This window comes from Maylandia zebra, linkage group LG16 (assembly GCF_041146795.1).
Source record: "Maylandia zebra isolate NMK-2024a linkage group LG16, Mzebra_GT3a, whole genome shotgun sequence".
NCBI lineage: Eukaryota > Metazoa > Chordata > Actinopteri > Cichliformes > Cichlidae > Maylandia > Maylandia zebra.
The window spans coordinates 1,555,001-1,569,072 of record NC_135182.1 but is presented as its reverse complement, the minus strand read 5'-3'; the positions used below and the strand labels follow the sequence as shown (position 1 = coordinate 1,569,072).

Genomic DNA, 14,072 nt, shown 5'->3' with positions numbered 1-14,072 from the left:
AGGTACAGACCCCTCTGTCTGCATTAAAGCAGTGCTGGACACACTGTGGTACCCTCGTCAGCATCAGCTGAACAGGACTGTACTGCAGAAAGTAGAGACAGACCATCATATAACATTATATCATATTGTGAGGAATATGACGAGAATACATTTGAACATGTGAAAATGTCACATAGGGCTGTCACCGCATGTGTTTACATGTGTTTACATGTGTTTACATGTGTTTACATTCCCCAATGCAAGACAGAGCTGCACGCAGCCTCCGATAATCATTCCAACAACCTCATTTGCAAAATATTGTTCGTACTGAAGGTGGAAAGAAGCTGAGCAGAAGCAGACTCACCGGGAGGAGATCCCAGCAGCTGCTGATGTGCCGCACAAACAAGTGACTCCTCAGTGTCACTAGAGCGCCTCGCTAGCTAGCTGCACTCGCTAGCTAGCTGCACTCCATATGACAGGAAGTGAAACGAGGGATGGGAATTAATGGTGCAGTTACATGTAATGGAAAAGCAGTTCTTTAAACAGCTGCTTCAAAAGTTGGACCTGAGATTTAACAAAGACACAACTTCCCACATGAGCTTTACAATGTGACACGAACTCCAGGGCTGAGTGACTTCAGTTATTGTTAAACTAAAGTGTTCAGCAGTCACCGCTGTGGCGCCACTGTTAAACTATACTGCTGCTGCACACAGGCAGGGAGTGTGTGACCAGTGACAGCAGCTAACTGGGAAATCTGGTTTCTGCATTTACTTAATGCTGCGGCCACAAGCTGCAGGCACACAGAGGCTTTTTCTGTCTTCACAGATATTTTTACTGCATATTTTGCATATATCGCCCACCCCTCGTGTGCATGCTGTATGTGACCGGCTCTGCATCGGGCGATCCATCAGCTGGTTGGCCGGCGCTGACACCTGCTGAGCTGCCACGACTGCGTTTGACTTTGTGACCCGCATAAAGTAATTATGTGCTTGACTTTCTCACGCTCTGATCTTCCATCAAAAGCACCAAGTGTCAACGGCACAATCTACACAACATTCAACAAACAGACCTTCACACATGCAGTGAGCTGTTGCTGTGCATTAAACTGAAGAGCCCTGCAAATATGACTAAATCCTTCTACTTTAGGCAGATTCTATTTTTTACACAATCGCTCTCAGCCTCCGAGTGAACTTGGAACCAGCTCACCGTCAAGGGAGCAATCTGCTGTGTAATTATGCATTATATCATTTGGTAACCATGGTAACAGGGATGTAGGCGTTCTCCCTGATACCAGAAAGGGGTTAAAAGAAAGGAAAACAGGTGTTGTGTAACTAACACCCTCCAATGCTGCAGGTGGGCGTGCTTAACCCCAACAAGACGTCGCAGTAACTGAGCTGCAGAGAGCAGAGACCATCGTTTCCACCTGTGGGATAAACCCTTTGTCTTCCTACCTTTTGTCTTTTGCGTGCTCGTGTTTGAACACAGGTGTGGGGAGCTGATGTCCTGCTCCATAAATCCATCTCCAGATTCTTTTTCTACCCATCCACCTTCAAATCTATGACACCCTGCTATCATGTCTACCGCTGTGGTTGACACCGCCTCCTTCACTGTTACCAGCGAACACCCATCCTCCCCACGCGGCCGTCCTTCAGACTCCTGACTGACTCAAATTCAGTTTCACAGCAGATACAGGTTTCGGTTACGTGTGAGCGCGACGCATGAAACAAACACAAATGGAGAACATAACAATGCAGCGTGGAACAGGAAATCAAAGCCATGTGGATGCATAAGTACTGTAAGAACGGGCCTCGTGTACTAACAGTGTACTAAATGCAGACGTCCCTCTGACCATGGATACAACTGACAGCCTGGCTGCCGTAGACTTTAGAGACTTACTCCCACTACTAACAATCATTTTTGTCCTATTTATACTGCAACAATGCACTTGTTCTGACTTCTTCCTTGGACGTCAGACGCTATCATTTAATTTTCTGTAGCCAGACTTCCTCCTTATTTTTGCCTGGATGGTGCAGATTTCTCTCTCACAACATCAGGGCAGTATGCACATAGTATGCAAACTGAGTCTAAAAGGCTGCTGAATAATTCAGATTCACCAGCATATTGGTGCAGGCTGGTTAAAGGTGGTTACACACGTTTCATAAATCTGATGGTGCTATCTGATGATAGCGACTCATTTTTCAAAGCCCGGAAACAAAATCCAGACTTTCCAGTATCTGAACTCTGTGTCGGACCTTTTCCCTCCTTTCTCATCGGTGATGACACTTAAACCTTTAACAAAAACAAAGCTGCTTTGGCCTCTATGAACACTTCTCCCCTTCATGTAAGGCTGATTACTTTCTCATAGCTCCATTTGGATACTGACAGTGTTTAAAGTTAGCTGGTGCTTGCTTTGACTGACAGCTGTAGCTGCTAGCTGTCTGCTAGGCCTCGCTGGCCTCACCACTGTGTTTATGCCTTTTGGAGCATTTTAATGGAATTATCTGACATATAATACGGCCTGCTATGAACTACAGGCCATCCAATAAGATGCAGTTTTTATGATATTCCAGCTGTAATCTGATTACTGTGCTACGTACCACTAATTAGCAGTTGTGTGTGTGTTGTGCCCGTGCAGTTTATGGATTCAGTTTTCTAACCAAAGCTCTTTGGTGGCAGCTGTTGAGTTTTCCTTTCAGGTGGACCCCACACTGAGGTGGTCTGTGGGTCTGTTCCAGCCCCCGAGGAATATTCTGCCCATATATACAAGCTGATTACTTAGCAGCTGCCATTCATATAGGTTCAGTCCTACAGCAGTGTGGTGGATGCATCTGTGGCCAAGTGGACACAAGAAAGTGAGTGCTCTTTGACAAATGCAGCTAAAATGCAGCAAATAAGTAAATGAATGTAGTTTTGTTAGCACAGTGATTGTTGTTCATGCTGCTGAGCACCAACAGGTTTGTACTGCTAGGCTCCACTAACACTCACTACTACAGCACACAGATACATGTACAGTATGAGAACCGTCGTTTTCTATTCAGCATTATTTCTTCTTCTTCCTTCGAGTTCTCCCGTTAGGGGCCCCACAGCTGATCACCTCCTCCTCCTATTTAACAGCTCCGGAGGAAATAAAGGAGGAGAAAGCCTCGCTGCTGAGCACACTGGTGCCGTGTTTGCACACATTTCTAAAAGAAAGTGTACAAGCCTTCCACTCCAACAACTCCACCACCATTTTCCTGCCTCAAGCTGTGCTTTACTGTCCTCCCTGTTTCCCACACAGTGACCTGGTGGCAGCGCTCAATTCACAGCTGGTTTCATCAATAAAAGGCCCAAAACGCCTGCTCCAGCATGGCACCATGGTTTTCTTCTCACTCCCATTAGTGCCACTACATAACCCAGACTCTATTCAGAGTGCGATGCTTCTCTGGGAGGCACGAGACAGAAGAGGATGCACTTAGGTTGTTTTCTCCTCTCTCCGTTACTACACTAATCAACTCGTTAACTCTGGCAAACCAGCTGTTGTCTGAAATCAAGACATGAACCATGTGACAGTGGAAGTGTTGACACCACATTTACAGTTATACGGTGAAATCCAGAGAAATCCACCCGAACGCTGAACTCACCCTTTGTTCACGTGTCAAAATTCCCCACCTGGACTGTAAAACAAACATTTGTCTCTTGATGCTCTTAAGAACAAAGCCCAGATTGCTCTGTGGTCAACACATACTCAAAATAACTACACAGGAATCCAAGTCAGAGGGCTACGGGGCCAAAGTGAACCTTGATTCATAAAAACAGAGTCAAAACAAATATTTCCTCCCATACTGTGAAAGAACTGCTGTAGTTCTTCAGATACCAGGATGTTATTCAGCGCGGCTTCTTTGCCTACGAGAAGCATGTTCATGTTTTTAAAGTTTGCATTCACAAAGAACACGCTTGCACAACTACAACATTTCCACGTGTGATTCCTGTACGTACCATTTGTGGCCAGGATGACAGCGATGTACTGCTGGCTGAAGGTGCTGACAGTGAGCAGCATGGCTGGTCTCTGGGAGGTGACGAAGCTCAAGGCCACGTCCTCTCTGGCTCTGCTGTCCGTGGAGGAGGTGGAGGCCTGAGAGCTTCTGTTCTGCATCACTGAGAAGGGCTCCTGGAAGGTGTAGGTGACGGAGGACTCTCTGTCGAAGGACACAGACACCTCTGTGCAGACACGGGGAAACAGAAGAGACGCGTTCAGGTGCTGATTCAGCCTTTAAAGAAAAATAACTCAATAAATAATCAGCGAGACAAAATCAGCGAGCTCCTTCAGATGTGGTTTATTCAGTATCAACTGGATTTCGTTGCTTACCTAAAAATAGCCCAGCTTCAGTGTCCATCCAGCACAGCAAGGCTGCAGCAAAACTCATTCTACTATTTCATGATATTCGCTTTCACCACTCGGGGCAATTTATCAGACTTCACACGGCTCCCTCTGTGCCCACAAATATTTTTCTCTCCCACAAATGCAGCCTCACTCCCAGAGACCTATAAACAACTTTGATGTGCAAAACTGTTGCAGTTCTCACACTCGACCATACAACCGTAAAACAAGCCTGCGAAGCACAGTGAGGAGGGTCGACAGCGTCCTTCCCCGTGCTCACTTTATTAAAGCTACGAGGTGCAGACATACAATAATGTATAAAGGCTGCTCACTCAGTGCTAGCAGGTAGCTAATAGGTACGTTTACAATATTATCACATTTTCATTTATATGAATTTCCACTGCAGTGTAACTGCATTTGCATTATTAATACTAAATGTTCACTGACAGTATTATTTGATTTTCATTCGGTATATTCAGAGTGGTCACAGAGTGGTCACAGTGTGGTCACAGAGTGGTCACAGTGTGGTCACAGAGTGGTCACAGAGTGGTCACAGTGTGGTCACAGAGTGGTCACAGTGTGGTCACAGTGTGGTCACAGTGTGGTCACAGTGTGGTCACAGAGTGGTCACAGAGTGGTCACAGTGTGGTCACAGTGTGGTCACAGAGTGGTCACAGTGTGGTCACAGTGTGGTCACAGAGTGGTCACAGTGTGGTCACAGAGTGGTCACAGTGTGGTCACAGAGTGGTCACAGAGTGGTCACAGAGTGGTCACAGTGTGGTCACAGAGTGGTCACAGAGTGGTCACAGTGTGGTCACAGAGTGGTCACAGTGTGGTCACAGAGTGGTCACAGAGTGGTCACAGAGTGGTCACAGTGTGGTCACTGAGTGGTCACAGAGTGGTCACAGAGTGGTCACAGAGTGGTCACAGTGTGGTCACAGTGTGGTCACAGAGTGGTCACAGAGTGGTCACAGTGTGGTCACAGTGTGGTCACAGTGTGGTCACAGAGTGGTCACAGAGTGGTCACAGAGTGGTCACAGAGTGGTCACAGTGTGGTCACTGGGCAACAGCTCATATCTGTGTTACACCTACACTCGTCTGCCCCGTTCACCTCAGACCAGCTGCAAGTGGTTTGACTCCTCACACTATGTTTGTCTTCCATCACCGGAAGAACCGTCTGGTTCCCCTGCACCAGTGTGCGGCTCATTACCTGCAGGAACTGTTTGCATTAACTTCATCAAAGCTTCACTGAACTTTTATTGTTGCAGGAAATCTGGAATTTGAGCAGGTTCCAAAAAGAAGACGATCACATTTGCAGTTTTACAGTTTCCCAAATACCTTCATGCTTAATGAAAACTGCCTACGTTTCAGTAGATATATGTATACACACACATATAAATATATATATGTGTCCAAGTTTCCTTTTAAACCTTTCTATTCATGACTGTGTTTGTTTGATACGCTGCAGCAAAAGCCTGGATGAACTGAACACCAGAGTTGTTTTTAACTATTAATCAAATTAAGCTTAATTAAGCTTCCATTAATTGTTATGTACACTTAACTAATAATCCAATCACATAGTGATATTGGCTTTAAAATCCATATTTGAATGCATTTCAATCAGTGTGCGTTCAGCTGATTCTTTCACTCATTCGAGAAAAGACGAGTAACAAGCTGGAACCAGGTTCGTCTGCAGGAGCCTGAGAGGACCTGACTGCAGCACCTGGTGCTGAGGCTGCGCTGCTAGCTTGTTTACTGTCTGGGTTAAAAAGCAAACCATAACTTAACGCTCAAATGAAATGCAGAACGTGTTGGAGAGTGGGTGGGATGAGATCCACGTTGCGTCTACCCACCATCTCAGTGTGCTGCTGCAGCGACGCGTTAGCAGTGAGTGTGTCAGCAGTGCTACAGTCTCTGCTGCTAGCACACACCACTGAAGCAGATAATCTGTAGTCAGCGGCAGCTCAGCTGCATGTCATTGCTGGGTGCCCGGCTTTCAACAAAAGCGTTTACACTAAGTAAAGAACAGAAGATGAAACTGGCTCCGTTCTGTCATGAAGCAAACACACTTTCATTTAAATCTCTGCAACTCCTGAACACGAACGCAACATGCACTCTATGGTAGACAGGATATACATGGATAAAATGAATCAATACTGCTACTTTGTATTCCTTCAGTCTTTGTGCTTTAGGGCTAGTTCTGATTTATGTAACTGAGGTGATTTTGCAGTTTAGTTTTGATTCACAGGGTCGTATCTGTAGGGACCACGTGTTGTGGAGGCTCAGGGAAATGAACAGTTCTCCAAAAACCTGATTTATACATGAAAATATTCTCAGCTTCTGGTTTGAAGTCTTACTTGATACAACACGAACGTCACTTTGTAACTGATGGACCCTGGAGTCAGCGTGCGCCTTTGACCATGTAAGTGACGAGCTGTGAGGAGGGGCCAGCGTCACTTTGCTTCACGGTCAGATCTGCTCTGTGTCACTTCCTGTTTTAACACACCAAAAGGATCTGCTTGAGGCTTGAAGACAGAACTTTACTAAGCGATGGGTCACTGGCACCACATCTACCTGTGGGGTTACACAGTGGGCCATTACCAGGACAGAGAAGGCGCTAAATGTAGTGGGAGAGAGACAACAGGACATCCTGAGAGAGTGCGAAACTCAAGCTGCTGCAGTCACTACTCAAAACAAAGATTTCCATGTGATCGGTAAAGCTGTTACAGCAAGGAGAAGAAGCTCATTGGTTAGAGCTAGGGCTGCCAACCGTCCCTTAAAATACGGAATCGTCCCGTATTTAGAAACAAAAGCACACGTCCCGTATTGAGCTAATAAGGGACGCACTTTGTCCCGTAATACAGTGAGAATCAAAAGTAGTCTATAAATGTTTATGGAATTAACGCTTTGTTGGAAAACATAATTCCCAGCCCCTCTCCTGCTTTGTGACCAATGAGCTGACAGCACACTTATGACAATTCAGATTACCGCTCATCTCATTGGTCGAGGAAAGGTCGCTTACGGAGAAAATACCGGAAGACAACAGATGACCACAACAAGAAGCATGGCCAACAGGGAAACAAACGCTGACACTGCGGTGCAAGTCTCGGACGACAGTAAACCTAAAGCTGGGCAGACACTGTGCGATTTTTTCAGTCACGTTATTCAGCTCCTGCTCAAACTGCACGATTGACTCGCAGGGGTTAGAAGTTCATAGGTCACGATGCAGGTCTCACACTATACCGCCCGATGCTCTGATGCGACCTGAGTGCTCACACTGTGCCTCCATAAAATGAAGGTTATAACAGAAAATCTGTCACTCTCTCTGTCTCTCACTCACACAGACACACCACCACATCAACTTTGCTAAATTGCTAATGAAAAACATTGATCAGCTGTGATTGAGCAGCAGTGTAAATCCAACTGTTTTCACGGTTGTTGTGGTCGTGATAATTTTGTGAGGCCACATCGAAAAGGCTCGGATGAGCTTTCCAAAGTTCTACAAGTTGTGCCTCCATCACTTGTGTCCAGATCACACGCTGCACAGCCGTGCTGCTCCGTCTTTTTCACCGACGTTTACGTGTTTGCGCGTGAGCAGTGTGAGCGGCTCACGAGCGATTGATGATCGGGAGCTGGTCGTGAGGTGTTAATCGCTTCTCGTTACCCCACGTATACTACACGACGCACGATGAAGGCCAAAATCGGGCCGATCACCAAATCGGTCGCACGACTCAAAAATCGGCTCAAAATGGGCCAAAAATCGCACAGTGTGAGCCCAGCGTTAGAGCAGCAATGTTTGTTCGCTCAGAGAAAGAAAAAAAAAGGCTGCAAAAGTACAGGGAGGACTGGGAAAAGGAAAACACCTGGCTGGGAAAGTGCACGATAACACCTATAAAGCGCACTGCACTGTGTGCCGGCGCACTTTTTCCATAGGCATGCTTCTAGTGGTGGCACAAGAAGAACATGAGGGGCGTGACAGCTCGGGGAACCCTTTACCAATTTTTTGTCCACCAGGCCACGGCAGAAGCAGATATGGTATGTAAACACTGGTTTGTTGTTTAAACCCTCTGGTTAAGGTTAATATGGGCATGTGCAGTGAATATCAGCGCTATGTGGCCAGAAGTGTAATAATATAACTTATTTTGTGTAATAAACATCTGTAAGGATAGATGATTACAACAAATTGATCACTAATACATAAAAGTAATACATAGATGAATAATGATGATGAGTTATGATGCGTAATCATGGGAACAAGCGGGTTTACAAACAGGAGCAGCTGATTAGCATTAGAAAAGCTGAAATAATACCTCAGCTGAAGCCAATTGTACTAAATGCACTATATGTGCACAGTTACAAGAATGTTTTTCGTTCTATTGTTTTCTATTAATTTATATAATTTTAAGTTAAGCAGGACAGAGTTCTTTTAAAGAAAGATTTACTTATATTCTCAAAAGTTAAGCATGACAGGCTTCTGTTTAAGAAAGAGACCTGTTTTATGTGTTAATGTTGTCATTTTGAGCTAAAAATAAATGGCTAAATGATCATTTGTTTCACATGTGTTCATATCACAAAGAATATGCATCTGCTTAAATCAAATTCAAGTCAAATGGTTAAAAAATAATTTCACACACAAAAAAAAGAGCTACCACACTGGGAAGGGTGAAGACAACTGGGTCGCCCGGCCCTGGCCACGAGGTGTCCCTTATTTATTTTTCAGGGAGTTGGCAACCCTAGTTAGAGCTCCAGCACGCACTCAAAGTATCACTATCACTGAGAACAGACGAGCATGTGCAGATGAATATGTCAGTCAGCTGGCGAGCACATGGGGATGCAGCTAAATGTCTGCTCTTTGTTTGCTTTCACTCACACTGCAGAGAGGAAAAAGCTTTCAGTGACAAACTGTTAGTGTGACTTTGTTTCCCTGAACGTCTGCAGCACACGTTAGTGTGACTTATACAGCAATAGAGACACAATGGAAGCGCGGCAACATTAAATAATCGGGAATGATCCTGTCAGATGCAACAGCACTGCATTTAAACTGTTTCCACATGACAAAACTTTGAATATGCAGTGCTTGAAAATCTGCTTCAAAAAGCTCGCACTCCCACGCAGAGCGAGATGAAGCTGAAACCACGCCTGCAGAAACAGCCAAACCACGGCTCGCTGTAAGAAACCAGCAGCATCTTTGAAGCGAACAGGTTAACATTCCAGACAGGACGGAGCAGCGTAAATTGTACTCTGTGATTAGGCATATTTGCAGCCAGGCTTTTCATCTCTGTTCCCACAGAATGTATATTCAATTTGTTTCTTTGTACTGCATCCATATGCTTGTTTTCACAGCCTGCTCCTCTGCTATTTGTGCTGGCTGTTGATGGGTTTTTGTTGTGATTGTGTCTGCTCTCTTCTCTGCTCACAGACTGCATGAGATAATTTGTTCTAATGCATTTGAAATGTTCTTGGAGCTGGAGTCAGGACAGGTATTAATTGCCTTCTGCATTACTTGCATTTGCTATCGGTTCCCTGTAATGGAATAACCTCGACGGTGATCGATCATCTGTTTGTTAGAATCAACATCATTCAATTAAATGAATTACGCAGCCTGCACGGTTGTTTCCAAGGACTCACCTTGGTTGCAGGTGGTTCCTCCGTAGGCAGACTGTGAGCAGTCACAGATGTAGCCGTTGCTTTTCTCCACGCACCTCCCTCGGTTGTGGCAGAGGCTGCTGGATCCGGTGCAGTAGCCGGGACAGCCGGCGCTCACTCCCGGCGTCATCTTGGCCCTCTCCTCCAGATCGAAGCTGACACCATTGGCGGTCAGAGACCTGATGCAGCCCAGGAAGCCTCTCTGCTGGGACGCCGTTCCTCCTGAGACACACATTTAGGATGCACAGGTGATGTGGTGGTATAACGCCCTGCGGCAACTTTAAAATCAGGGTTCGTTTAAAACTGAATGTTAAATCCACGAAGTCGCCAGTGAGCTACGCAGCGATGAAGTCAAGATGAGCTTGTGTTTTAGCCACACGCTAAAGAAGTTTCAGAAAGCAGAAAAAATGGCCTTTGAAAGAGCTCGGCTGTCCTGAGCTACGTGGATATGCAGAGGTGGACGCAAACCTTAAAGGGGTCACTGTTGCATGTTTAGAGGTGCTGTGCGCGTTCAGGAAACATCACCAAACTGATATATAAATGTATAATTTGATAGACGAGGTGTTGTGGGCGAAACAGGACAGAAGAAATATGACTCGTGACAAATTTCTCCTTTCTGAAGGTGGAAGATGGATGACTTGAGATTGAAAATAATTTATCTGAGAAATAAAAATACAAATGTGTGAATATAATCTCCTTTCATGATCCCCCGAGGCTGACAGATGATACTTGTTAAATCCTGTATTGTTCCACATCGACTGAGGCTCTGCCTATATTTATATATATAGCAGGCATTCGTAATGAGCTGCCTCAGGTGAAATCTCTGGTGAAATAAGGCATGTTTGTGATGGTGGGAGCTGTGTTAGCTTTTGTGCACATGCTGACATTGTGGGGCTCTGTGTGTTTGGCACTGGGCTGACCGGAGGATTCAAACCTTAAACTGGCAACAGTGTAACTGTTACGCTTCTTGGTTACACGTGCCAGCTCAGCAGTGAGCAGCAGCATCTGAAATAAACACAATTTTAGAAGCTGCCAAGTCTCTTACAGGCATTTTGTTTTCATTCAGTTTAATAAAAGTGTAATCTGAACATGATGACATAAAAGTAGAACCAGTATGTAAAGTACAGCCTGTGTGGAGGACAAACGTTCAGCGAGTTTAGCACACGACTGAAAAACAGAGCAACAACATTTGAGTGAATGGACTCGATGGATCCCAGTGCTTTAACAAACACGTGTCGAGTATCAGGTTCATGTAAATACTCTCCTCCCTCTAAGCCTTCATTTTCCATTTTTCTATCTGTGTGTGAAACTTTTCATTGGGAACATAAATTTGACATGTTTGAACCTTGAAGGCAACACTGCGCAAACATCTACCTGTAAAGCTGCTGAATGGATAAAATAATGGAAAAGAGCGATTGCATGGACAGTGTGATATAAACTCATCTTTGTATCAGCGATTAAAAACGTCCATCCTGGCAAAATGTAAAGTCCAAATATCCACAGTTGGATTTTCAGCTTTGAAGCTGAAACTTAGGCGCACGTGTTTTATGCAGAGCACAGCCACAGCCACACTTTACAGGAACAACTAAAGAGTGATTCTCAGCTTCATCTGACAAGACAGCACCAGCTTCAGGTCTTTGCATTGTGAGCGAGCTGTGAGCCAACTCTGGGCCAAACTTTAGAAAGTGTTTCCAGTCGAGCTTTGGGGATTTTGCAAGGTCCATGAACTCAAAGTCTGCACATCAGTCCTTTTCCACGACGTGCAGCGGAAGCTCACAGATGTTCCTGCGAGGCCGTGAAACAGAGAATCACACGTTGTGTCTTTATGATTACACACACACTGTCTTTATATTTACAAAGCTTCTAATCAAGGCTGTTATTTTTGTCTGGAAACATCAAAGCTGCTGTTTTTAATATTCATTCTAATATTGTCTCTGTGAAGTGTTGTTATCTCCTCCCACAAGAGCAGGAAACGACATTTCAGACACAGTCACATGTTAGCATGAGACCAAACTCAACATCACTTCTGCGCTTTATGAAAATTAAATCTTCAAAAGATAATGTTTTTCTTGTGAGATCCACCGAAGATCGATTGTCCTCTCACTAACAAATGATTTCAGAAGGTGAACGATCCATTAGGTGAGGAAAAAACAGAATTTAATGGGATCTCTCTTTATTATTAAGCAGAGAGATTAAAATGTCAGCGTGTGAACGGCTGCTGCAGAAATATGAGCGGAAGAGAGCAGACACGCTCGCTGACCAAGACCAATCATGAAAAAACAATAAAATACATTTGAAATTGGCTTAACAGCAGAGCAATGCAGATCTTAATATAACACTCCGATGATGTATGTGTATTTAAAGAGCTTTTGTTGCTGTAATTACATTTCCTCTCCATCCTGGCTGTGAGCAGATAAATCCTTCCTGTGACTGTCAGAGTGGACATCGAGAGGAAACAGCGACGCTGCTGTCAGACGACCCCCCCCCCCCCCCCCCCCCCCCCCCGCCGAGCTTCATGTTCACTTCAGCTCGATTCAGCTTCATGAAGTTTGGGCCTAAAGCTGTAACGATCCACAGGGTGCAGGTCCAAGTACAGGACACGAGACACAGAGCGAAATGCAAACACATCTGTCTGACTCAGGGGAGAAAAATGGCAAGGAGCTGATTTGCAAGGATGAAATCCTTTTTGCAAAGATTTCACAAGGAAACACAAGGAAAGCTCAATGCCAGGCACTGCTAAGAGAAAGTGGAACGTGACAAAGGGAACTGAGGGAGCATCTGCTGGGGCAACAATGATTCATTGATGGCAGCAGGGGGCAAAAAATCAAAGAATTTACAGAAAAGCAAAAACAAGTGACAGCAAGTGGATCATTTTCACAATAATGCAAAAAGAAGTTAAAGATAAGATTGTGTCATTGCACAGTCAGACTAGAGTCCAGACATCCATCAAAAATGGTGGAGGGCGATGTCTGCAGCTGTGAGCAGCAGAGCCTGTAGGTGACCACTCGAGAGTGACAAAGATGGATTTCCAGGTAGCGGAAAGGCTGAGCACCTGAGCTGTGACAACAAGGAGCGACTTGGAAAAACTCTGTGAACTGAACGAACTGGCAAGGAAACGGCTAGAACGACACTTCAAGCAGAGCAAGATGCACTGGGAGCGAAGGTGGAGGAAGAGTATGTACACAATAAAACAGGAAGTTAGCAGAAACCCCAAACCATGATGATAACAAGCAACATGGACGATAACGACACAAGAGCAAGTCTAGCAACAGTTTTAGAGAAATAAATAAATGAGCAGATATAAAACACATTTATCCAAAAGTCTGTTTAATTACAAATATATTTGTAATATTCAAAAAAGCTCAGCAGCTACTAGCTGTGCTTGCACACGCTCAGTATCAGCAACAGCACACAAGCATCAAAGAGAACATCACCATCACACCACCGTGCTGCCAGGCTGCAGCCCTGGAGACGGGGTGAAGACTACCAGTGTCACCAACACTCAGCCCAGTCGGGTCAAAGTAAAAGATCAAACCAACAGGATGAATGCAGCGTTTACTGTGGGCATCAGAGGCAGCTCCGCCCTCTCTGTCCTAATCCCCTCACACAGTGAAGCACTGATATGCACACTTCATATACTGCAGTCCACAAGCTGAAGTGATTCTTCAGTTAGCGAAAAGCTAGATTATTGGCAAAAGTTCACATCTGTGAGCTCAGAAAATAGAAATGACATCTGAGTATTTCACAGCAGGAACGACATGCTTTTATCACACTTGTCTCATAACGATGCAACTTGCTGTCTGACAGCATGTCGTGCCTTCAACAGCCAGAGACGATATCTGTTGCCACGTCGCAGTAACATGATTTGCTGCCACTAAACCAGGTTTCCCACCTTTCCAGCTGCACTTGTAGAACAGCCAGCAGGAGTAATCTCCCCTCCAGGATTTCTGCAGGATTTGAAAAATCCTAAATCAATGCTTTTTAAGACATTTAAGACCTCAAGAAATAAAAATGAACAGTGACTAAATGAATTCAGGCTTATTGCTAAGCTCAGGTCAGAGGTGCAAAGCTCCAGTGCTCGAGGGCCGGC

The 14,072-nt window shown here is 45.0% G+C and overlaps 1 protein-coding gene across 2 annotated transcripts in view; it reads right to left on the bottom strand.

The window, feature by feature from the left end:
• LOC101464205 (contactin associated protein family member 5) overlaps positions 1 to 14,072 on the bottom strand; it is a 138,374-nt gene that overhangs the window by 13,152 nt on the left and 111,150 nt on the right. For both annotated transcript variants that reach the window (XM_076874660.1, XM_004571566.5), the window contains exons 18-19: positions 9,965 to 10,204; positions 3,955 to 4,176 (exon numbers count right to left, since the gene is read on the bottom strand). In XM_076874660.1, the coding sequence (XP_076730775.1) occupies positions 3,955 to 4,176; positions 9,965 to 10,204 (462 nt within the window). The remainder of the gene's footprint in view (positions 1 to 3,954; positions 4,177 to 9,964; positions 10,205 to 14,072) is intronic.